The following is a 25,815-nucleotide window of genomic DNA, read 5'->3' on the forward strand; positions in this document are numbered from 1 at the left end:
AAAAGTGTTTGGTTGAAAGGGAAAGTGTAGTGACTGCCTGGATAGAAATTTGTGATAGTTTTGTTTTCCTCAGACTGATGCTAGACAGGGTTGGGTGATTTCTCCTCACTTGTGGCAATGTTCCAGCCATAAAACCACATTGTTGTTCATTTTCAGCTACAATTAACTTAAATTCAATGAATGATGGTTGGTACGGTGCCCTGAAAGAAGCCATTCAACAGCAACAGAACCAGCTGGTGTGGGTGTCTGAGGGGAAGGTATGGAGCCTCCTGCTACTTTTTACACTCTTTAAATTACACAACTAATAGAAATGCCTTTGAGTTACCATTCTTTTCTTACTAGAGAAATATTTTTAAGTAGTTTTGGAAAAGCTAGCCTTTATAATGCTTTTTGTCATTTGTATGTAGCAGTAATAAAACTGAAAGCTTGTTGTATTTCCTACTCAACCAAATTACTAATCTAATGGGATTCTCTGTTAAAGAATTCTCAGATTACACTAAAAACACTTTGACTCTGTCCCTGTCTGACTGGGGAGCTACAGCTTTGAACTTGCCTCAGTTTCCTCCCCTGAAGGTGAAGAAGGGATTTATGGCCTGAGTGAGAAGGGGTTTCTGTAAAGACAGGTAGTGTGTGGGAAGCACTGCCCCCCATGGCTGTCAGGAGTGTTGCAGGAGCCACCAGCCCACTAAAGCTCTAGGAACCATTGAAAGTAAACACTGTGCCCACGTATTTTACCATAGGAATTCTCTCCACCTCTCCCAGTGGCACCTTTAGCATCCTTACAACCAACTGGAAAACAGTAAACTAACTAGTGATCTTTTTCTAGCTTTGAATTTTGGTTTTACATATACCCAATGGCTTGTTAAAGTAGCTGCTTTCTGTTGTTAGCCTGGTGTATAGCAGTCTTTGATGGGAAAGATCTGTTTGTTTGGAGAGACAATTGTTTCCTCAAGGTACACTGTAAAGGCATCTTTGTTTTTAAAGTCATCTACCTTCATCAGATCCATGTGGTTGTTAGGGAATATTGAGAATCCCTCTGGGTTTTTGGCTTGTTTTCAGTTAAGTTTTTATATTGCCTTGTTGGTTTGAGTTCCATGTTTTGCCCCTGCATGGCCCCTCCCTCCCTTCCTCTGCCTGGCTACTGTGCCGATGCTCTGGCCATGCATGTTGCATGCTTATCGAGTCCTTATCCGGAAACATGTGACCTCTACAAGAAAAACTGCTAAATGTTTACAGCTAGAGGTAACATGACTGTTCTCAACTATAATAAAGCATCAGAATCATAATTATTCTCATTGTGCACCAGCTTGGGAGATGGACTGTGCAGATGACGTAATAGGCCACACTGAGTAACTCACATGTCAGCTTGGACACTGACAGAAAAATCCAAGTGGAAAAGCTCACTACACCAACTTACAGCAACACACCAAGGTGTATTACTTCATGGCATTTGATGGAAGGATTGAGTCTTCTTTATGCTAAGCATCTGCAACTACACAGCTCTCCTAGGACCCTTTGCCAACTAGATTGCTGATGTCTTTCACTCTTGAGCTAAATTCTTAAAATTAGTTTATAAATTTATTCCCCAAATGTACAAAGTTATACATACCTTCCTGCGAGTTTATTTTTTTTTATCTACAAATCTTAATTTTCAGTTGTTTCTTTTTGTAATACTTTTGTATACGTAACTTGGTTTTGTTTTAAAATAAAGGACTACCCCAACTTTTTATATAAGAAAAACTATTGCATTTAATATTGCCTAGTTTGATGCATTTTGTATATCAGAGAAGTTATTACAACTTAAGTCAGACTTGGTTTCTCTTCCTACCCCTTCCATCCAATTATGTTTTATCAGAATGACTGATTATTAAAGAAAATAAATTTTTTATTTTCACCAACTTTCCTGAATTAACTATTTTGACTTAATTGCCACAGAAGTACTTTTTTTCATGGTCTGGCACACTCTTGTTTTCCCTGTGAAATCAAGAAACATCATCCTGAGATTTTCTTAGTATTAAGATACAACATTTCCTACTTCAAAGCAGCCCATGGCTCTTGCTCACTTCTGTATTTCAAGAAGCTAGATAGATTGATGGATTCTGTGATTCTTCTGCAAGCTTTAAATCCTTCCCAGCAAGTTCAAGATTGGAGTAGATGGCAAGAACACTTCTCTTCAGCAGTAGCCATTATAGATGTTAGAGATCAGTGGGAGAGAGTCTCCTGTAACGAAGCACAGCTCTGGGGTTTTCTGCCCCTACCCTGGCAGAGCCTCCCCTCATCCGACCAGAAAGGCAGTGTTTGAGATCAGCCTCTCCCTGAAGCAAGTGAGGGCTGAAAAGCACTGTTTGAGGAGATCTGGCTCCCAAGACCACGATCTTGGCACAGCTGGCTCACAGAGCTGCACCACACCTGATAGTCATTACTAGTGCATCTGCCTAGAGAAGGAATCTCAGCATTTCTCACATAGTAGTCCATGCTGTAATGGAAGAAATCCTTGTGATTTCAGGATTCTAGTTCCATCACTTCTCATGCAAAATCTTGAGAGACTGCTCTGTTTAATCCAAGTACTGGTTTCAAACTGTTGTCCTGTGATAGTCTATTGACTACACCCGGTAGTTCCCTTTCCTCATGTACTTCTCAGTTTCTTCTGATCTGCTCTGAAGCTCATCACCACAGACTGTTAGGAATAACTCAAGTCTTAGTTACTTGCAAAAGAAAAATGTAACTGAGTTTTCCTTTTTCATCCATTGGCAACACTTCTATGAAAAACCAAGAATGTCTTCTTAATCAAGATAGCCATCCTATACATGATGGCTTTCTATTGTTTCATAAAAGCTCTAAAGGCTAAATACCAATTCAAAAGAAAAATCTGTTTCCTAACTATAAGTACAGTATTTCTTACTCAGCTTATTGTGGGGTTTAATTGCATAGCTGTTCTCACAAGTAGTGTTCTGTCAGTGTGCCCTTGTGTGTGTGAGCTTGGTTTAATGGCCTTCTCTTTCTTCGCCTTGCTTTTGGATGAACAGCTAGTGACTAGGTTTATACCTGTGTGTCATGCCAGAGTTCCTTCCTGTTCTCTGGCTGGGCCCTAGCTTTGTGTTAGCTGGTCAGCCACTGTTGGGTTCATCCAAGCCCTTCCCATCTCAGGGGATGCTATGTGTATCTGCATGTGTGCTTGTACAATCTTCTTGACTTTCCTCATCAGAAATTTCAAGAAATAGATATGATTTCTCCAAAGAAAAATATTCTTTTCAATCTCTCTTGTAAAAATAAAGGCCATCTCTTAAAGAACTACTGAATAAAATTTTTAATTTACTTTTATTTGACCCAGGCGGATGGTGCTACAAGTGATGACCTTGATTTGCATGATGATCGTCTGTCCTACCTGTCAGCCCCAGGTAGTGAGTACTCAATGTATAGCACGGACAGTAGACACACTTCTGACTATGAAGACACAGATACAGAAGGCGGGGCCTACACTGATCAAGAACTAGATGAAACTCTTAATGATGAGGTGGGGACTCCCCCGGAGTCTGCCATTACACGGTCCTCTGAGCCTGTAAGAGAGGATTCCTCTGGAATGCATCATGAAAACCAAACATATCCTCCTTACTCACCACAAGCGCAGCCACAACCTATTCATAGAATAGACTCCCCTGGACTTAAGACAGCCTCTCAACAGGTAAGCAGCAAGCATTCGACGCTTTTAGTTAGAGGTGCATTATGAGGTTTGAGAATGTGGTGATAAGTTAAAGAATATACCTTTCTTCCTCAGATTACAGCTTAATCTTGAATTTCAGATCGAGAGTACCAAGGGCTTTATTCTGAATTTTCTGCGTTCATCTTACACAGCATTATGTTGAAATTTTCAACAAAAATACAGCACATGAGGTCATAGTTAACATTGTTAATCAGCACACTGAATGTCTACCAATCATTATAAATGGAGCAGGAAGTTAGGAATAGTCAGAAACACTATATTGAAAACATTTTAAACACTTCACAGAAAGCAGAAGCCTCATCTCCAGTCCCTTACCTTTCGCCTGAAACGAACCCAGCACCGGCAGCCTCTGCAGCTAACCCTAACGTAAAGTTACCTAATGCCAATGTCAGATGGGAGGCGCTCACTCCAGCCCCTCCTTCCTCGCACGCATCACAGGCTGAGTCTTTAGGAGCACCAGGTGCTGAGGCAGCTCACACAGTGCTCAGAGACCAAGGACCGTCACTGCCGTCGCATGTAGACCCGACCAAGGTACCACCTGTGCGCAGTGCTGTCCTGACTGTTGCTCTCCATCCCCCGGCACATGATAGTACCGCTTCGCCCTTTACGTTTTCCTCCTGCCTTTTTTTTTTTTAAACTGGGCTTTATACACTTCAATGCTTTCCAACAAGACAAATCATTTCAGTTTCAGTGTTGTAGTTTGCATGGCTTCCAATGGTTTATTGATTATTTGAGACCAAGCCTTTTAAGATTTGTGCTTCAGTATTATTACTTTTAATTTTGATTTTAGTATCTTCTAGAATTCTTTAATATATAGTTGAGACTCATCATAACATTTTTATATTTATATAAATTATGGTGTCCATAAATTTTCTTTGTGATTTTTACCTTCAGTGTCAAAATCAGATAGAATCAGGCATTCAGTAAATTAATTCTCTGCTAAATGAATAATTATCTTTACCTTACTTTTTGTTGGTACAAGCTAAAGTATAAATGCTCCTACCTACAGTGTAAATTGTGAGCTTTCACTTGAGCTAGCTTTCTCTCTACTAATCTGCCATATCCCCATTAAAAATGGTAGGATATACCATTTCACACTTTAAAATCGTAACTTAATTTGCCTAATAAAATAGAACAGAATTATAAACAAGCCTTTGTCCTCAAATATGGGTTTTTTATGCAGGTGTATAGGAAGGAGGCATATCCTGAAGAAATGATGAGACAAAACCATATTTTAAAACAACCTGCTCTTGGTCACCCAGGGCAGAGGCCAGATAAAGAGCCAAATCTGGCCTATGAACCCCAAGTTCCATACATAGAAAAACAAGCCAGCAGAGACCTTGAGCAGCCTGCATACAGGTATGACTCCTCAAGCTACACAGACCAGTTTTCTCGAAACTACGACCATCGCCTACGATATGAAGATCGAATCCCTACCTATGAAGACCAGTGGTCATACTATGATGACAAACAGCCCTACCAACCTCGGCCTTCTTTTGATAATCAGCATCCTGAAGAGCCTTCAGAACGAGGTTATTTCCCACGTTTTGAAGAGCCAGCCTCTCTGTCCTATGACAATAGACCACGCTACGAACAGCTGCCTCCTCGAACCTCTACTCTGCGCCATGAAGAGCAGCCAACCTCTGGATATGAGGTGCACAACAGATACAGGCCAGAAGCACAGCCCTATTCTTCATCAGGTCCTAAGTCATCTGAGCCTAAGTACTTTGACCAGTACCCACGAAGTTACGAGCAAGTCCCGCCACAAGGCTTTACCTCCAAAACAGGCCACTATGAGCCTCTCCATGGTGCTGCAGTTGTCCCTCCTCTGATACCGTCCTCTCAACATAAGCCAGAAATTCTGCCCTCTACCACCAAACCGCAGCCTCCGCCCCCGGCACTCACTGAGGAAGAGGAGGATCCAGCGATGAAACCGCAGTCTGTGCTCACCAGAGTCAAGATGTTCGAGAACAAGAGATCTGCGTCCTTGGAGAACAAGAAAGATGGTAGCGACACCACCAGCTTCAAGGTAAAAAGGCAATGTCTGTGGAGACAGCAGTGAGTTCAGAGTTCTTAGTTGTCTGCTTCCTTTTAATGATACCTTCTTGCTAACTCACTCTTCTTTCTTCTCTGCAGCCTCCAGAAGTAGCATCGAAACCTCCAAGTGCTTCCCTCGCTGGCCCTAAACCTGCTCCTCAGAGTCAGTTTAGTGAGCATGACAAAACGCTCTACAGGTGGGTGTGCTCAGGCATGAATCAGAACAGGGATTCAGGAAAGCTAAGCAGCCAGCTTTCCTGATGACCCCTGACCCCAGGGAGAGACTTGAGAGCTTTCATGTGCCCCTGTGACAAAGCTTTAGTAAATGAATTTGTGGAAAAGTAGTTTGTTTGTTTGTTTTTTTAAAGCAAAAGGTTGAAACAAAAATTTTAAAGCTGTATTGTTTTCTCCATTTTAAGCACATTCAGAGTGTGAACTGTTAGTTTGTGGGAGTGAAAAAGTCAAATTGGTTTAAATCACTAAAATGATTCATTGAGGAAGCGTGCATGAGGTTCTTGTCACTGTGTTAACCACAGCACGACTGCTAACACTGCTGTCTCTTGTATTACAAAGAGAGATGTGAAGGCTGGGCTTCAGGTTAAGTAGCATACAGTTCTATACACAGGTATGTTCGAGTAGGGAGAGAAGCCTGGCCCCCTGCTCTTTGCCCTGTGCTCTCAACTGTGCCCCAAAGGGGCAGCCTGGGCTACCTCACTTGTTGCATTTTCTGAATAAGGAACTAGCATACTCACCTGTTAGAAGACTTGCTTTGTTTCTTTGTTCTACCCTCAGGGATTTGGGACAGATTGGGCTATTTGCTTAGAATGAGAATCATTTATCAGTCTTAGATTAAAGTTTTTAAAAATCCCTTTTAATCCCCAGTTCTTAAAAGTCTCTCACTTTTGCTGACACTAACACATTGATATGGTTCTCTAGTATCTTTCCTCTTTAATTGCTTCTCACCTATATGAAACCCCTTAACAAATGGTCATTGAGTTTACTAAGTTGTATTAAGGTAGTCCTTTTATATTAAGATATAAAAGGAGCCTATATTTGCATATTAAGCGTGAGTATGTTATTTTAAAATATACATGCTGGTTGTTGATTATGCCATAAAATCCCAAATAATCACAGCTGTCAGTAAAAAGATGAAAGTACAAAAATCAAACAAGTTAGACCAGTACTGAAGAACTAACTATACCTGAGCCTGACCCCTGCCTTGTACATACAGACAAAAGGGAAAAAAAAAAGTCAAGATAAGATTTTTATGTTCATTGTCTTTTAAAATTAACATCTAGCAATTGGTTTTACTTGTTACTCCTTACCAGGCTCCCAGAGCCTCAGAAACCTCAAGTGAAGCCACCTGAAGATATTGTTCGATCAAATCATTATGACCCTGAAGAGGATGAAGAATATTACCGGAAACAGCTCTCTTATTTTGACCGAAGAAGTTTTGAGTCCAAGCCTCCTGCACATATTCCTGCCAGTCATCACTCAGAGCCTGCCAAACCAGTCCATTCTCAGAGTCAGCCAAATTTTTCTAGTTATTCTTCAAAGTAAGTTGTTTACCTAAGATTTACCGTTAAAACTAGGATGAAACAGTTCCAGTTGTATGATGCAGAGTTACCTAGATAGAGTTCCGTTTGCTAAGGAGGTTGGATACAGTGCCTTGCTCTCTGCTGGGCCCCTTTCTAGAGCGTCTGGTATATGGTTTTTGCTCTTAATCCTGACATCAGGAATACAGAGTTTTGACATAAAGGACAGTTGCTAAAGTTAAGAGTTTTGGTGAAAAGAGTGAACCAAAGCCCCTGAAGTGAAGCTGAGTCTTGAGTCTCTCCACATGTGGTACACGTTTAACAGTGAGCTTTCCCTTATTTCTGTTTCTGTCAGTAAGACACAAAAATAGGTAGGGAAGAGGGTCACAGGGAGGAAATACTCAGGTGGTTTTGGTTTCGGTTTCATGAAGATGAGGAAGAGCTTGTCTTTTTCTTATTTTGGAGAGTGGGGTGTTCATAGAGACTTGTAGTCCGGCTTTACAGAGGATCAGGTGAGGTAGAGCGACAAGGTTCTTAGTCTTTTGTTCTCTGTCTGCTTCTCTCGTCTCTTCCCTGACTTCTGTGTTGGCCCAGTTTCTTCTTGTGCCTGGTGGATTTGTGCTCCTGCTGTTGGTACATCTCTGCTCGGATCCTGACAGACTCTGCTCCTGAGAGTTGGGTCTGGTCCCACACGGGCACCCGTGGGCTCATACCTCCACAAAACCAGACCCACAGAAACAAAAAATAGATGGGGTTTGTCACAAAGGAATTTGTTTTTAAAATTGTGGGAGCTGCCCAAGCAAATCCTAACTCAAAAGGCAGATAGTTTAGAAGGCAGGGTCTAAGAGATACTTGGGAGTGTCTAAATTCAGGGAAGGACTACATTCTTTACCTGATAAACCTCACCTCAGGAGGTGAGAGGCATTTCATTCCAGCTGAAAACCCATTTCTAGTACACCTACCTTAGTCTTCTTTATTTTATTTTTAATTTTTATTTTATGTGCATTAGTGTGAGAGTGTCAGATTCCCTGGAACTGAGTTACAGACAGGTGTGAGCTGCCATTTGGGTGCTGGGAATTGAACCTGGGTCCTCTGGAAGGGCAGCCAATCCTCTTAACCACCGAGCCATATCTCCAGCCCCCTAGCTTAGTCTTTTTTAAATAAATGGAACTGTGGTTCAGACACAAGCCATTACATGGGAGTTTTGTGTCCAAGATTATAGGTATGCACATTTTTACTGAACTCTACACTTAGAATTGTCTGAGACTGTTACCTAGTACTGAGTGAAGTTGTTTTAGAATGTATTTTGAAACTTGTAACATTGAAGACCCAATTTAGTTACCCAGTTTCCTGAGACATCATTAGTAAGAATTTAGAACATTTCAGTCTCTTTAAATCTTTGTTTCCATTGCAGAAGCCAGTCTGTGAGAAATGCAGATGCAGACTTGATACTGCAGTGCAGATCGTATTAAGTCATATGGTTTCCTAGTATAGTACTAGACAGGTGCCTGGTAGCATCTCAAGTCTATTAAGCTCAGTTTTTGGTAAGGCAAAGGGGATATTCTAGATAATTTTTTTAATTATCTTTTTTTTTTTTTTAATGTGCAGGAGTCTTTTGCCCATATGTATGTTTGTACACTGTACATGTGCATATACATGCCTGGTGCCCACAGAAACCAGAAGGGAGCATCAGATACCTTAGAGTTGCCGTTAACATGGTTCTAAACCACTCTGTGGCGGCTGGGAACTGAACCCAGGGTCTGCTGCAAAGAGCAACAAGTGCTCACAGTGGCTGAGCCATATCTCCAGCTCCAAGGAGTCATTATTTTAATGTGCCTTAAAGAAACAAAACTGCATTTATTTGTTTGGAAAAGGTCGGTGCACCACAGTGGACACGTGAAGGTCACAGAACAACTATTGGGAGTTTGTTCTTCCGCTGTGTGGGTGCAGGTGGGGGCTGTGGGGGGTCAACCTCAGGTCGGCTGGCTTGGCAGCAAGTGCCTTCCTTGCTGAGCCGCCTTCTTGGCCCAGAAGTAATCATTTTTAAGTGTTCTTCTAAACTTGTCAGTCTTGTTAAAAGAGATACTCTACCCTTTACATTCCTAATAAGAAGTAGGCTATAACCTTAACAATACATTTAGGTCTAAATTTGCCAGTGAATCAGATGAAAAGTTGTTGTTTTTTGGCTTTTTGTTATTGCTGTTGCTGCTTTGTGACACGGTTGTACTATGTTACGTATCTTTGGCTGTCTTGGAACTTAACTGTGTAGAACAGGCTGGCACTGAACTCAAATGACTGCCTCTGCCTCCCAAGTACTAGCTAGGGTCAGAGGCGTGCACCACTAGGTCTGGCTTGAAAAATATTTTTGATTTTATATCAATTTGATTTTTTATAGTGAAAATTTAGTTACTATGTGCTGTGCAACTTTCAGACAGGGTCTAAAACACTGCCTAGAGTACAGTATTTATTGAATTAATGAAGCTCAGTAAGTAAGAGTATGCTAGGTGCATTAGTCATCCACTCCACACATCTGGGAGGAGCCAGTGTTAGGAATAGTTTTCACAGGTACATTTTGCCATTGAATGAAATGTCATTTCACTTTCTAAGAACTAAATGTAAGAGATAGATTGATGGCAGGTAGTACTTTTTATTTGTTGTTGATGATGTGACATCATTAGAGGAGAGAAGCTATGCGTGTCATATGGCAGTTTAACAAATAAGTATCTACTCAACACAGGATTTAGCTTACTGCTCGAGGTGGATGAGGGCTTGCTAGAAAGGAAGAGAACATGGTTGATCATAGCCGTGTTTGAAAGGTCCAGTGTTTGCACTTGCCAGTTCATCTTATTAAGGTATACCTGTCATATTGTGTCCCTTCTCTTGTCTGTCTTACGTCATCTCTTTTGCACAGCCTTTCTTCTCATTGTCATCTGTTTATTCAGAATCTGCTGATTATGACCTGATTAGTGCTCTTTGTCTTGTTTCATTACTTTCTCCTTTTGCAGAGGGGGGTTGTTGAGACAGGGTTTCTTTGTGTAGTCCTAGCTGTCCTGGAACTCAGAGATCCGCCTGCCTTTGCTGGGATTAAAGGTGTGTACCACCACTGACCAGCAACTTTTTCCTTTAATTTTTGTGTGGTGTTGAGTGTTATGCCCCGGATCTGAGGTGTGATGGGCAAATACTCTGGGGAGCAATACCCTGTCCTGGCTCATTTCTCTCCTCATCATTAGCTGCTGTGGTGTAGGTGAGCAGAAGTTGAGTGGAACCAGATGCATTGTCTTCACTGGCTGCAGCAGCTAAAATATGTGGGCTGGGTGGGCAGGCAAGGCATAAGTAAGTTAACTGTGTTAATATATTGCTGATTCCTTTGGCTCAATGAGAATTAGCGGTATATCCTGTTATGAAGCAAATTACGTTAAGATTGTGATGTTGGTTAATATTTTAAATGACATTTGAGTTCTGTTTGCTGTAATCGTAGTTAGATTGACCGTTTTCTTTCGTTTTTCTATTGCGCTTGCTTTGCCATCACCTAGATTTCTTGGCTCTTACACTAGCTCTGACTACTTGAAAAGGAACATCAAGTGGTAAGACTGGCATTGATGTGAGGCTGTTCCATGAGATGTCCCTCACTGTGTCATTGGCATTATGTGCACTTTCGGATCTCAATGTCGTCTTCTTAACATTGAAGTCTAATGTGTAAGCAAGGTACCAGCTAATTTTGAAGCTAATCATAAAACTAGATTTCTTCAACAAAAATATTGTATGAAAACCAATGCACGTTTCAAGTACATGTCATTGTCTGTGCACATAATGCCAGGGCAGCTTGGCACTCTGCAGTAAGGCTCAGGTGGCAGTGTTGAATTATGGGTCTATTTAGATTTCCTTTGTTTAAATCTTATATGTTACTTATTAACAATTGGCAATTAAAAAAAGTAAGGATACCTGGCCCACTTTGGACTAGACAAGCCTTGTAAAGTAAAGCAATCATTCAATAGGGCAAAGAGCAAGAAATCAGGGCAGATTTTAAAGATATCCTGTTTTTCCAATGTTACTGGAGCACACCTCTGCCCATCCATTGACTGACTGTCTAATTTTGCCCGATAACAGCTAAGTTAATAGCTGTGTCAGAGGCCCTATCACTCAAAAAGGCAAGGCCATTTATTTATACGGCTCTTCACTGGAAAAGCTTGCTGAACTTGGGTCTATGGCATCATATATTGTAGTGCTTTGAGCACGCCTGACACCAAGATTTTTACCTGATACAAAATTACAAGTTAGTTTAAGGAAGGTTTGTGCCAAAATAACATTCCTCAAAATATTTGCAAAACTTCCTTAAATCTACTATTTTTATAAATATCACAAATATTAAAAAGTATACCCAAATTTCATCCGCCTTTTAATTGATATCTTCTGGATGTTTTACTAATATTCTTCAAGTATCTGTGCTGTCTTGACATTTCTTGTGCTGATGAATTTGTTTGTATATTTTGGTAGAGTAGCTACCTATACTCATGAGAATAAATTGTGTGACATTTCTAGATACTTTTTTTTTTTAGATTTAAGGATATTTTAGAAATGATAGCTTGTTTTGTAATTGTTCATTTTCCAATATTGGAATTTCTTTTTTTTTTTCTTTTAAACAGGGGAAAACCTGAAACTGATACTGTGGATAGATCATTCAGTGAGAAGCGCTATGATCCAATCCAAGCCACACCTCCTCCTCCTCCCTTGCCCTCACAGTACACCCAGTCAGCTCCACCTATGTCCAGCTCTTCTCTCCACACACATTCCAAAGGTGCTCAGGGTGAAGGTAGGAAGAAGTTGACATGTTACTTACTATAATCGAGTAATATTTATAAAGTTAAGTTTTTGCAGTTTTGAAGCTTAGATCACTTTAATGTTTAAAAAAATATGCTCAGAAAATGTTTGAGTTGGTAACAGTGAAAAAGGTTTTGTTGAAAATATATCTTATCTGGGCACAGTAGTTCATGTCTTTAATCATAGCACTCTGGAGGCAGAGTCAGAGTTAGATGGGTCTGAGTTTAAGGCCACCACCTTGGTCTACATAGTAAGTTCCAAGCCAGCCAGGACTAGAAAGTAAGTCTCACAGGAAAGAAAATGTTGTGTGTGTTGTCTACTGTTTATATAAATGACCATTATATTGGATGAGCCTTGTAGCTACATGAATTTTTGTCTTTTTTTTTTTTTTAACCTAGCTTAATTTTATGCTATCTCCAAATCTTCTTGAAAGCAGTACCTGTTAACTGGTATGCCTCAATTTAAATACTTGAGGGGCATGGAGATGGCTCAGTGGGTAGAGGTGCTTCAAGGGTCCAGCCAGCCCTGGATCCCACATGATAGAAGGAAAGAACTAATTCCAGCTAGTGCTCTACTGACATAATATTACTCTCAGTGGCACATGCATGCCCGTACATGCAGGCATACACACAAGCACAAATAAGATGTAATTTTAAGTATTTGTATATTGCTTTGTAAAACCTGTTATGCTCCATCTTAAAATATGGACATAAGAAAGCCATATAGTTTGACACAGAAAATATCTTACATTTTCATCCTTCAGGAAAAATCTTGACAGACCTAGCTTCAGGAAAAATCTCAACAGACCTAGCTTACTTATTTGAATAGCTAGATAAAATTCTACTGTAACATAATGCAGTTTGTCCATTCTCTTCTTGGCACTTGTTAGTACCTCTCTATTCAATGGGTGTCAAATTGGAGGATGTCAGTCTTGAAGCATACCAGTTATTGTACACGTAAGTGATACTGGAGCTTTTCGGCTGCATGAGATGCATACCTCTAGCTCTGGCATTTTGTAGGCAAGGGCCAGCCTGAGCTACACAGCAAATTCTGTGCACAGTTGAGAGAGCTTTCTCAAGAAAAAGAAACAAATGGTAAAGACAGACATCTTTTGCTGGTTCCCATCCCTTAAGTGATGCTAGCTATAGGGTTTTGTTGGGGTTTGTTTTACAAGGTGGCTTTTATCACAGTCTCTATTCTTAGTTTGCTAAAAGCATTTTGTTTAACATTTTACCATCATAGGAGATGGCTCAGTGTTTAATAGCTTCTGATGCTCTTACAGCAGACCTTGGTTTGGCTCCCAGCACCACATCAGGCAACACTCAGCTCTCTGTAATTTCAGTTTCAAAGGCTCCAACATCATCTTCTGGGCTTCACAGGCACCAGTTACATACCTGGTGAACATACATGAAGTCTCACTCACATGCATATACAATTTTTATAAGCCACTGGGCAGTGGTGAAGCACGCCTTTAATCCCAGCACTCAGGAGACAGGCAGGCAGATCTCTGTGAGTTCGAGGTCAACCTGATCTTCAGAGCAAGTTCCAGGAAAGCTAGGGCTACACAGAGAACCCTGTTTGGGGGAGGGGGGAAAGTCTATAAAATTAAAAATTTTTTTCTCATATTAACATGATCATCTGATTTTTCTACTTTATTATCTTAATATGGTTACATACTCATGAACACTTTGGATTAATATTTTTCCTGAAACGGCTTTGTCTGGTTTTGTTATCAGTGCTATACTAGTTTAATAAAAGAGAGAGTAGAACACATTCCCAGCTTTTCTATTTTCTCTATCTTTTTTTTTAAACAAAAGACCTGGCATTACACCAGCATTCCTTTTCCTGTGATCCCAAGAACTTGTGTGATTCTGCTCTATGTTGCTTCAGCAGAGTGTGGCTGTTCCTGCTAGTCCACATTGGCATGGGCACTTGGACTTGTCGAACTGCTCAGCTTTGCCCTTTTCCCGTTTGTGCAGTGGTCTTCAATGACTAGTTTATTCTTGTTTATTTCATGTTTCCTTGATGGATAGGTCAGGGTCTTACTGCACAGTACCTGGAGTTCTTACTTTTGTTCTTACAGAGAGACAGATGTTCGGAACTTCTGTACAGAATATTAATACTGGTGACCACTTAGGTTTTCTAAGTATCTTCTCCCAGTGTGTGGCTGCTGGGCCTTTGTTTTTTTAATGCTTTGTTTAAGGGTGTGTTTTCAATACTGATGTGTTTCATAGAATCAAATTTGTCCTCTGTTTCTAATTTTTGGTAGATAGTGGGGCAAAGTTACTCAAGGTATCTTTTTCAGGGGTCAATACTTTCATAGCTTCATGCTGAATCTGAGACAACAGGATATACTACAACTTGTGTCCTTCAATATCAGACAGGACCCAGACTTCACTTCAGTGCCTGGAGACGTTATCTCAGGAAAGAAAGAAAGGGTTGTTAAAATGGGTTTCAGGAAGTTTTTAAATGTGTGTATGTTTGTTTCTTAGGCAATTCAGTATCATTGGATTTTCAGAACTCATATATGTCCAAACCAGACCCACCCCCGCCTCAAAGTAAGCCAGCAGCGTTCAGGCCGCCAGCCCGGGAGGACTCTGCTCAGACTTTCTATCCACAGAAGAGTTTCCCAGAGAAGGCTCCAGTTAATGGAGCCGAGCAGACTCAGAAAACCGTCACTCCAGCCTACAACCGATTCACACCAAAGCCCTACACAAGTTCTGCCCGACCATTTGAACGCAAATTTGAAAGTCCCAAGTTCAACCATAATCTTTTGCCAAGTGAAACTGTACATAAACCTGAATTATCTTCAAAAACTCCCACTTCTCCAAAGACTCTTATGAAAGCCCATAGTTCAGCACAGCCTCCCGAGTTTGACAGTGGAGTTGAAACTTTCTCTATCCATGCAGATAAGCCTAAATATCAAATGAACAATATCAGCACCGTGCCTAAGGCTGTTCCTGTGAGGTAAGATATTTATTGGCCTTTATTTAAAGGGCTGCCTATTTTTTTTTTTTTTTAAATGGGAAGGGAATGTGGTCAGAGATAAGACCTTGCTCTGAAAGCCGTAGCCAGGATGGCCTTGAACCCCACAGTGATCTTCCTGCCTCAGCCTCCCAAGTGCTGGGATTATAGGTATGCAACTGTAGTTAGAAATAGTTTATATGATGAAACTTGAAATGATAATTTGAATTATACCTGTAAACTAAACTTATTATAGTGAGGTATATGATGTTAATCAGATTATAAAGCTAATGAGCATATAGCATCCAAAGGTATTGTCATTATCCCTATATCAGCAGTAACTAAGATTGAAGGACAGAAGGCAGTTTTCCCCAGCAGCATCACATGGCTCGGGTGCTGGTAAGCCATTTAGCTCTGGCCATCTAATCTCAGAGTTCGTATCTTTAGGTAACTGTGACTTCCTATAGCCACTTAACTTATCTTCTACCAGTGGGGGTCACATTTGAAGAATAGTAAACAAATTTATCTATTCCTCATTTACTGTTTATTCAACTAGGGTACCGAAAAGACTAGAAATGTAAGGAACCCAAAATGGCTATTGAGAACAGTAGTAAGAAGGTGAAGTCTGTCTAGAGCCTCACCTGGGCAGTCTTTTCTGTCTGCTGGTTAAATAGTAATCGGTCAGAACCATCTGACCACACACCAACTACTCAGTTCAGCCTCGTGAGTAAATACTTTCATGTCATCCATGAAAGAGGACTCACAGGTAGACCCAAGAACCAGGAAGGCCACCTGAAGTCTGCATCTCAAGATGGATTTGTCAGTCTACCTTCCTGTAGTTGATCCAGCAGAGCTCTTGCTATGCAGGGCCTCCATGGTGTGACCACATCAGATGACGGGCTCTGTTTCCTTTCCATTGGCTTTCGGAGTCTACCCCTGACCCTGCAGTCATGCTGGAGAGAAACTGTGGCTCCCCTTCATGCACTAAATGCTGTTAGTTCATCTCTTCTGTCACATTCAAGTTCTGGCTTAAAACTACTTCACAAAGTCTTAATTTCCAATTTGGAAACATTCATTGATACTATGTCCTCTGCCTTTGGCAACATTTTGTAGTAAGTCACCTTGCTGTATCCTTCTTGGGTCTTTGAGGTACACCATACCAGAGCATCTTACCTTTTAGAACCTTGTAGGTTTTTCCTTTGGCAGCCTGGGCATCTAGGATTCAGGGTGTACTAAGAAGGGCAGTGAGTGTGCACACTAAAATTCTAAAGTCCACCAAAATCTCCATTATAAATACTCTTTTCTGTTTGGGCAGTGCTGGGCAAGTGCTGTGCTAACGAGCTCCATTCCCAGCCCATATTGTTGTTTTCTGTGTTACCAGCTAAAGTATGACTCAGCGTGATTTAGAGCACTCATTTCATGGATATTCACTGTGTTGCTTAAGACCCATGGTAGCTGTTAGGGCAAATATCGTGTTTGGTATATTGAAATTACACGGTAATTATAGTAACCTATTTTTCACCTTCAGAAAGGCAGTCTGGGCTTTTCCAGAAAGGGTATGCTCTTAGTTATCCCTCTGAATAAGATCTTTCACTAAAAACTTGACTTGTTTAAATAAGCAACTTCTAAAGTGCTTGGAGAAATAAAGTTAAGCACTTACATAATAGTAATAAAAGGAAAGCCCATGTGTATTATTAGGATTTTCACTTGCCATTTCTGACCCCTCAGTCCTTCAGCTGTGGAAGAAGATGAAGATGAGGATGGTCACACTGTGGTGGCTACAGCCCGAGGCATATTTAACAGTAACGGTGGTGTGTTGAGTTCCATAGAAACTGGTGTTAGTATAATTATCCCACAAGGAGCCATTCCTGAAGGAATCGAGCAAGAAATCTATTTCAAAGTCTGCAGAGACAATAGCATCCTCCCACCTTTAGATAAAGAGAAAGGTAAGTGTGCTTATTGTCTGCTTCACTGTAATAACTCAGGCATTGTCCTGAGTGTACCTCACTGTTGACAGTGGCAACCACAGGGATAAGCTGGAAGCCTCTAAATGTTTTAGGCCAAGCACAGCATTTTCTGTGGACAATAGAGGGCCTCTCAAATGAGCTTTCTGCAGAGAAGTGGTATAACTAGCATGTGGTGGGTGGGGCCCAAAGGAGGCACGGTGGCCTTCTACACAGAGTACTTTACTTTCAATGTGAAATGAAGTGATGCCACATGACTGCCAGGTTGTTTGCCCAACCTAATCAAATTTGTCAGCCCTTCTATCTCAAGATAGTTAAGTATCATCGACTCTAGAAGGCTTTGTCCTGCCTGTCAACTGTTAGCTCAGGAGCCAGCAATCAGACACGCAGCATAGTGACTGAAATGTCCTTAGAAGGTGGTATAGCATATTTCTGAACAGTCTAAGGGACCCAGGAGTGCTCTGATTTTCACAGCCTTCCTGGAGTCATTGGTACACTGTAATAACCACCTGTGATCTCCTTAGCAGTTTGGAGTTCACTCCATATGGCACTGTAACCCACTTTCTTGAGATACTCTTTTCAAAACAGTAGGACTGACACCGTTGGCCCTGCTTGAATCCCTGAATGCATGTGTAGCAAACACCTAGAAATGAAAGGCACAGACTAGCAAGGTGGTTCAGTGGGCAAAGGTGCTTGCTCCGAAGCCTGGAGATCTGAATTTGTTCCCTGGGGCCCATGCAGTCAAAGGAGAGAACTGACTCCTGCAAATTGCGTTCTGACCTCCACCAATACAGCCTGTGTGTGTGTGTGTGTGTGTGTGTGTGTGTGTGTGTGTGTGTGTGTGTGCATCCCAAACAAATAAGACTTTTTTCAGGAAAATATGCAACATTTGCAAAAAGGATATGGAATGTTTTATGCTCTAGATCTATGTGATGGAATGCAGTAGCTACTGGTTACATGGGATTATTTAATACTAGAGACTGCATATATTGGTTATGTGTTGAAATATTGTTTCAGCCATATTGTTAGATAAAATATTAAAATGGATGTCACATCTTTTTACTCTAATATATCTGTTAAAATCTTACCAATTACAGTTGTAGCTTCCACTGTATTTTTCTTAGCCCTCTTATAGAGCTATCTTCATTTGACTTCAGGAAGCATGCACGGGGAGTGGGACTGTGTCTAGAAGACAGACCTCATCACTCTTGCCCTTCTCTCTCCTTAACTCCAGGTGAAACTCTGCTGAGCCCCCTCGTGATGTGTGGGCCCCATGGCCTCAAGTTCCTGAAGCCCGTGGAGCTGCGCCTGCCACATTGTGCGTCTATGACTCCTGACGGTTGGTCTTTTGCTCTAAAATCATCCGACTCCTCGTCGGGTATGCGGTCTTCACTCTGTCCTTTGGGGCTTTGGGTACTGTCATTGATTAATGCCTGACCTCTTGGTGCTCCCCGTGCTGTGTGTGAACAGGTCTTCACTCTGTCCCTGTGGCCTTGTAAGCATCACTGGTATTTGAGATTTATTGTGGTACCTGTGTCATAAATGCATATGGAACCATGGAGACTTTTCTCTTTTAATAATCGGTGATTTGGCTAAAGATTGACTTGTTGTTGGGTTTCCAAAAGATTTTATGATCTATCACATTTTTCAAGATGCAGAATATTTATACTAATCTTAGAGAAAGTTTTCACAGTGATGATACTTGGCCATGGGTTTGGTTTTTTTTTTCCAGCGTGAACCTCTAAGTAACTCCTATTATGTACTATTTAAGTGACTTTTGCTCGTTGGCTCATGATTTCAAGGCTTCCATTGCATTTTCATATTTCTCACTTGAATAACTCAAAAGTCAGTCTTTTTTGTTTGTTTGTTTTTTCTGTTGTTTTGGTGCCTGTCCTGGATCTCACTCTGTAGACCAGGTTGACTTTGAACTCACAGAGATCCGCCTGGCTCTGCCTCCCGAGTGCTGGGATTAAAGGCATGCGCCACCACACCCCAGCAAAAGTCAATTTTTATTACCAATATTGTTCACTCTAACAGGAGCTATAGGAAAACAAAAATTTAAAGTTTTACCCCTAAATTGGTATAAATCATTGAGCATTAGTAAGTTTCAGTTTAGTCCCGTATGAAATAAAGGTTATACTAGATAGAAAGATTACAATAGGATCAAATTTAAATGATCCCTGGGAGAAAAGCCTTGTAGACTAGCTTTAAGTAGTAATTAAGCAGTATTTAAAATGGACATTCAGATGCAGGGAGAACATTGTAGGTTTGAGGCAGCTTCATCTAAACTGCCTGCTATACTTACCTGTGCTGTAAGTGACCTTACATGACGTACAAAGGAGCTCCACGTTTGTCATTTCCAGTGTTTATGTGGTACTGTTTGATTGTACTGAGACCACTGGAGTGTGTTCACCCAGAAAATAAGTACACCTTTGTGTAATCCAGTGCAGCAGTAGGCTACATTGCCACTGCTAACTTGTTCTGTAGGCATAGAGTTGGTAAGTACTGACTTAAATCAAAAACTTGATGCCTTTGATTTCCAGAGTTGTCACAATTTCCTCACTGTCTGAATAATTTGTCCACCTGTATCTGAAATTCAGTGACTCTTTATTAAACCATTTATTTTATTATTGAATGTGATATATATCTTACTGAACACAGGCAGGGTACACACTGGTGTAGTTGATAGTCAACGATTTGTTGTAGGGGCTGCCTGGTACATTGCAAGAAGGCTCGTGGTTTCTCTGGCCTCAAGTCTGTGGATGCCATTTGTGACAGAAGCATCTCCATACATTGTCCATAGCACAGAAACACTCCTGGCCATGGACTATTATAAGGGAAGGAAAAGTCAGCAGCTTTGATTCTCTGCTCCATTGGCTACCTCAGAGACTAGAGTTTCCCATCATTCACAGTTCATGTCCACTACCAAGTCATCATGCAGGGTACAAATCTGAAAATACCAAGAGCTTCTTCAAAACTCAAACACCCAAGACCTACCTCTGACCTCCTGAGCCTGTGGGTGTTTGAATTCCCCTAACGGATTGGATTGCATCCCGGAGTGTGGGAAGCTCTGGTGCAGTCTTGCTGGTTTGATTGACAAGGAGGAAGAGTCTAGAGGAGCTAGGTTCTACGAATCTTTGCAGAAGGAATATCCTGTGTGCAGAACTGAGTGTGAGCAGTGTTGTTTTCTCACACTCGCTAGAATGGGTTACTGTGCAGTGTTATACAGAAGGAAGGGGTTGGTAATAGTTAGGTACACTGAGGAACGGCTTCAACGAACGGTCTCCTGAGTCTTTATAACTTTATTCCTGTATTAAAAAGTCCAATGAATTTGATAACAGAAGAGACATCTAAAACAGCTTTGAAATACTTGCAGCTGGCAGGCCTACTTACAGTACCAAGTTTGGATGTAAGTATGATATTTGAAGAGATAGAAGAAAATTCTGTCTGATACATGTGTTTATGTTTGTTTATAATAGCAAAGCATTGTGGAAAGCAGTCCAGAAAACCATTAAGTGACACCAGAATCTTTTTCTCTCATAGGTGACCCTAAAACCTGGCAAAACAAGTGTCTTCCTGGAGATCCAAATTACCTGGTTGGAGCCAACTGTGTTTCTGTTCTGATTGACCACTTTTAGTTCTTAAGAGGGTAGGAACCGGACTAAGCAATGTGAACATGGACTGAACTTACTAAATCTAAATGGAACCACTCGACTGAGTATTATATTTTCTTAGAATTTATACTGCAATTCTTAGTATTAAGCATTTGTTGGAACTGATGAAGATTAGTGAGCATGCCCCTGAACCACGGTCGGAAAACATGCTACAAGCTACATGTCATTGAGTGAAGAACTGTCCGGCATTGGCTAGAGGTTCAAAGAGATTTTGCTTTGTACTGATTTTTGTACTTTTTTTATGGTCACTGCTTAACTTCACATACTGATTTCCGTTAAAAATACCAGCCAGTAAATGGGGGTGCATTTGAGTTCTGTTCTTTCCAAAGTACACTCAAACTTTATTACGGCCTTGGCCTAGCATACACATTTTATTTTATTATGCATGAGGTAATGTGCACACATTTTTTACAAATGCACCTGGAATATATAACCAGTGTAGTGGATTTAACAGAAATGTACAGCAGGGGGATTTATAACTTGGGGAGGGGGGGGTCAAATGAAGACAATTACTTATTGTATATGAAAACACATTTCTCTTAGGGAAGGACACCAAAGCATGTGAGCCTGGTTCCATGGCCTCTGAATCTATAAATTAACATATCACCACAGACATCTAACCAGCAGGAATGCCTTACCCTCATGTTTTTAATTCTTAGATCATTTCGCCATGTGCTACTAAGTTTTTATGAGTTTTGTGCATATCTAGATACTGTATCATGAAAAAGATTGAGTAAATTGTGGATGTGATGGTTTCAGAAACGTGTAATCACCCAGAAGAAAATAATGGTGTGACTTAAAATCTTTTTTTTTTTTTTTTTTTTTTTTGACAAGGGGGCGTGGTGGTCTTCTGTTCTCTGGGCTATGCATCTGAAATGTTTGATGTTTTCAGGACGCATGTACATAATGCGTGCATACCACTTTTGTTTTTGGTTTGTAAATTAACTTTTATAAACTACATTTTTATACATAAACAGAACCAAGTTTCTAAGGCTACCTTTGTATTCTCTCCTGTACCTCTTGAGCCTTGAACTTTGACCTCTGCAGCAATAAAGCAGCATTTCTACACATACAAGGTCATTTTTTTAAGAAAAAGAATGCACAGAGTTGTTACATTTTTAAGTGCTGCATTTAAAAGATACAGTTACTCTAGTTTGATTAAATTCTTGCAAAGTATCCCTTCTGTAAAATTTGTGATACAATGCTGTGCCCTAAAGTGTATTTTTTTACTAATAGACAGTTTATTATGGCACATCAGCACGATTTCTGTTTAGATAATACACCACTACATTCTGTTAATAATCATTAGGTGTGGAAGAATTTCTTTTGTGGTTATTAAAAAAAAATCTCAAATTTCTAAATCTGCAAGAATAAAACTTTTTAAAATACAGTACTAGTTTGGTTTATTTGCCCTGTTTCCCCTTTCAAGCAACTTTTTAATACTGTTTTAACTTTTTTTAATGTGTGTTGTGTGCACATGTAGGCTAGAGATGAACATGATCTGTCCTCCTCGGTTGTTTTCTGCCTTAGTTTTTGAGGCAGGATCTTGCACTGAACATGGAGTGCTCAGATTCAGTCGGCCTGGCTAGCACGATCCAAAGATCCACCTGTATCTGCTTCTCAACTTCCCAGCATCACTGGGGTTACAGACACAGTCCACCTCCTACTCAGTTTCTGTGTGGGTGCTGGGCATCCACACTCGGGTCCTCATGCTTGTATGACAACCACTTTTTACATACTGACCCCTTGGTCTAGCCCCTGTAGTCTTCTTTAGAGCCTTTGCACCAGTCACCCACATCACCTGCCATCCTCGGTAAGCTACTATACATGCTGAGTCTTGTTTCCCACAGCCACTGTGTACTACGGGTTAGGCATGCTAGTCAGAGGCTAGTAGGCCAACTCTAGCCGCTCTGTGTTCTCTACACTGTGTCTGTTCTTTAGGACAGTTTGTGCAGACCTCTCCCCCAGAACAGTTTATAACATGGGCATTTTTTTAATGCCACTGCCTTTGGAGAAGAAAATGACTTTTAATGGCTCCAAATACCCACTCTGCTAATCTTATTTAATACCACCTTCACTGACATTGAAGTCATTCTATATTGGTTTAGTGTCCAGCTAAGTGAATGTAGCCCATCTTTGTGGGTTTTGTTTCTTTTTTGAGGATGTAATTTATATGCATGTTACCTTTTTTTTTTTTTTTGGTGTATAGTTCTCCAAATTTTGATAAGTACATCCTGCTTGCCTAGGAAACTATGTACCTAAGAAAACTAAAACTGACTTTTGTTAAAACATTACCGTAGTTAATCTGGAGAACAATTTCTTTACCCCACTCTGAGAATACCTTGTATACTTGTAGACTCTACCCCTCTTCCAGCCTTTGGTAACTTACAATCCCTTTTCCATTGCCATAGCTTTGCCTCTTTGAGGATGTCATAAGTGGGGTCACACAATACATAATCTAGGAGCGTGGCTGCTTTCACATCACATGATGCAGTTGCGCTTGTGTTTCAGCAGTTGTTCCAGTGTGTGGCTGTACTAGAGTTTGTATATCCATTCTGCTTGAGGAACTTTGGGGTGGTTTCCACATTTGGGAGATTATGCGTAAGTGGCTATAAGCATTTCCATACAAATTTGAATATAACTTTTGTTTCACTTGACTGTAACTACCTAACAAGATGATCATTGGCTTATCCATTGTCTTTTTAACCCAAATGACAACAAAAACAGTGCTAGCTTGTTTCACAGCGCCTGTACCGCTTTTCATTGAAGTCATCAGTCTACGAAGGTCCACTTACTGCGGTGTCTTTGGCAGTTGACATTGCTTATCTTGGCCTTTCTGCTGAGCTGTCCCTAGCGTTTGATATTGTGGTAGTTTAAATGTAATTGGCCGCCGTAATCTCCTAGGGAGTGTTACTATTAGGAGGTATGGCCTTGTTGGAGTGGGAGGAAGTGTGTCACTGTAGGGGTGGGCTTTGAGGTTTCCTATGCCAGTCATTCCTGTTGCCTGCAAGATGGAGGACTCTCAGCTCCAGCGCCACATCTGCACACCACCATGCTCCCCATCATGATAATGGACTGAACCTCTGAAACTGTAAGTGAGCTACTTCCAATTAAATGTTTTCTTTTTAAGAGTTGCCATGGTCATGGTGTCTCTTCACAGCACTAGAAAACACTTAAGACAGATTGTACATCTATCTAGTGACTCCAATATCTCATCTTTTGGTAAAGTAGCTATTGAAATCTTTTGAGTTTCTAAATTAGGTCATTGTGGGGTGGGGAGATGGCTCAGTCATTAAAGGACTTACTGTGCAAGCCTGAGGACATGTTAGGAACCCCTGCACCCACATAAAAAGCCCAGGTGTGTCAGTAAGCACCTGTAATCTCGGCACCAGGAGGACGGAGATAGGCAGCCTAGCAGAACTAGTGAGTTACAGATTAACAGAGATGCTGTCTCAGAAACCAAGAGGGTGAGCAAGAGAGGAAGACACCCAGCATCAACCTTTGGCCTTCATATATACCTTTATAGAAACTCTATAAACCACATACACAAAATGGCGCTTCATCTGTTTCATTGTCTAATACATAATTAAGGCACCCTTAGTAGTGAATTTCAAAGAGTGGAAGTTACTCACTTGAAGTCTAGTTTTTATTCGTTCTCTCAAAGACTGCTTTGGTACATGCCTAAGAATACTTTGCCTAACCCGTGGCACCAAGATTTTTTGTTCCTTAGTTTTTCCTCACTCAATTCTTTTTTGGCTTTATGGTCCACTTTTGAGTTGGTTTTATGTGTAGCATGAGCTGTGTGTGTTGAGATTTATTCAGGCTGTTTTGTGTTTGCATGTCGGGTCTTGTAAATACATAGTAAGACTTAACAAGACATTGGGCTTCTGTTGGTAGGTTAGTGGGAGTCTGGTACTCAGGCCTGTCCAGCATAAACGCCAGGCAAGGCTTACATGTCTTCTGCTCCTTAATGACAGGAATAAGGACATTTCTGTTCCCCCAAAGCCATCTTGCACAGAACTGAGCATGTTGAGTGAAGTAATTCATATAGTCTTGGGTTAGAAATCCAACTTTGCCCCTTTCTTATGCCACTTATACTGGTGGAAAATTTAGTTAGTGTCCGTAGTTATTTGAGTCAGTTCTCTCTTCTTTTGACCTCTTAGCAAACACATTCTCGGAGTTGTACCCAGGTAGGAGAGACAGACCTTGACACTGGGTATTTTGACTCTAGTCGGGGATGCAGTAAGGGATGTGGCTGCCAATTCAGCCAAGGCTACCAAGCAGGCAGGTGAACTGAGTTTAGTTTGCCTGATGCTCAGTTTTAAAGTTATCCCAGATAGGAACCTAGTGTGATGCTTCCTGTGTAGTCTGTGGGAAGTAACTGTAGCTGTGCACAGGTACATCCCAAATCAATTCACTGAAGCTTTAGGTGGCGCTTGGCTCAAGAGGAAGGTCTCTGCTCTTAGGTAATTTAACAAAGTGGAGTACTGCAGAGATCAATTTAATGTTCCATCATTCACAGACCCTTATTACCAGCTCAAATTTGGTCACGGTAAAAGGTTGTTTAGTAGCTTTTTTATTTTTACGCCTCAGTATCCTAACTCAGTATCCTAAGGGATAAAGAGTTAATGTAGAATTCACAAAAAAGATACACAATAAACTTGGAGAACTTCCATTTCAAAACTAAGATGGATAATACTTGTAACTGCAAACGTCATTCAGGGTACACCTGGAGCTTGTTTCCTCTAGGTGACCCATGGTGGCTCAGGTCCTGAGGAAGGTGATAGAACTGAGGTACCTGGGAGTGAAATCTTTGCCCTTCACGTGCTGACACTCCATTTGCTGTCTAAGCTGCCTTGAATTAGCTGTACTCCTAGTTGCCAAGGAAACTACATGTCTGTGAAGACTAAAAATGAATTTTTGTTAATCCAGGTATTTTGCCTGCTCTAACTACCAGGCTGAGAAGATGTATATGCATATTGTGACGTACCTGAGACCTGAAGTTAGCAGGAGCTAGGAGACCTTCGCTAAGAACTGCCTTCTGTCCTTGTGCATGGAGAATTAGACATGGGTGTAGACATTGCCGTTTCTATGTTTTAGGT

General features: G+C 40.9%; 1 protein-coding gene across 10 annotated transcripts in view; it reads left to right on the plus strand.

Moving 5' to 3' along the window:
• Positions 1-22,103, plus strand: part of Tjp1 (tight junction protein 1) — a 255,751-nt gene extending 233,648 nt beyond the window's left edge. For 2 of the 10 annotated variants that reach the window (XM_052713715.1, XM_052713722.1), the window contains 12 exons: positions 157-257; positions 3,332-3,682; positions 4,007-4,252; positions 4,905-5,750; positions 5,858-5,955; positions 7,087-7,314; positions 10,827-10,877; positions 11,937-12,103; positions 14,604-15,078; positions 16,804-17,021; positions 18,274-18,417; positions 20,583-22,103. In XM_052713715.1, coding sequence (XP_052569675.1) covers positions 157-257; positions 3,332-3,682; positions 4,007-4,252; positions 4,905-5,750; positions 5,858-5,955; positions 7,087-7,314; positions 10,827-10,877; positions 11,937-12,103; positions 14,604-15,078; positions 16,804-17,021; positions 18,274-18,417; positions 20,583-20,677 — 3,020 coding nt within the window. In that variant the 3' untranslated portion in view covers positions 20,678-22,103. The remainder of the gene's footprint in view (positions 1-156; positions 258-3,331; positions 3,683-4,006; positions 4,253-4,904; positions 5,751-5,857; positions 5,956-7,086; positions 7,315-10,826; positions 10,878-11,936; positions 12,104-14,603; positions 15,079-16,803; positions 17,022-18,273; positions 18,418-20,582) is intronic. The other 8 variants (XM_052713716.1, XM_052713718.1, XM_052713719.1 and 5 more) reach the window with 8 other exon arrangements.
• Positions 22,104-25,815: the final 3,712 nt, after the last annotated feature.

Source organism: Peromyscus californicus, unplaced genomic scaffold (genome assembly GCF_007827085.1).
Source record: "Peromyscus californicus insignis strain IS unplaced genomic scaffold, ASM782708v3 Scaffold_4__1_contigs__length_199733344, whole genome shotgun sequence".
In the NCBI taxonomy this organism is placed as follows: Eukaryota; Metazoa; Chordata; class Mammalia; order Rodentia; family Cricetidae; genus Peromyscus; species Peromyscus californicus.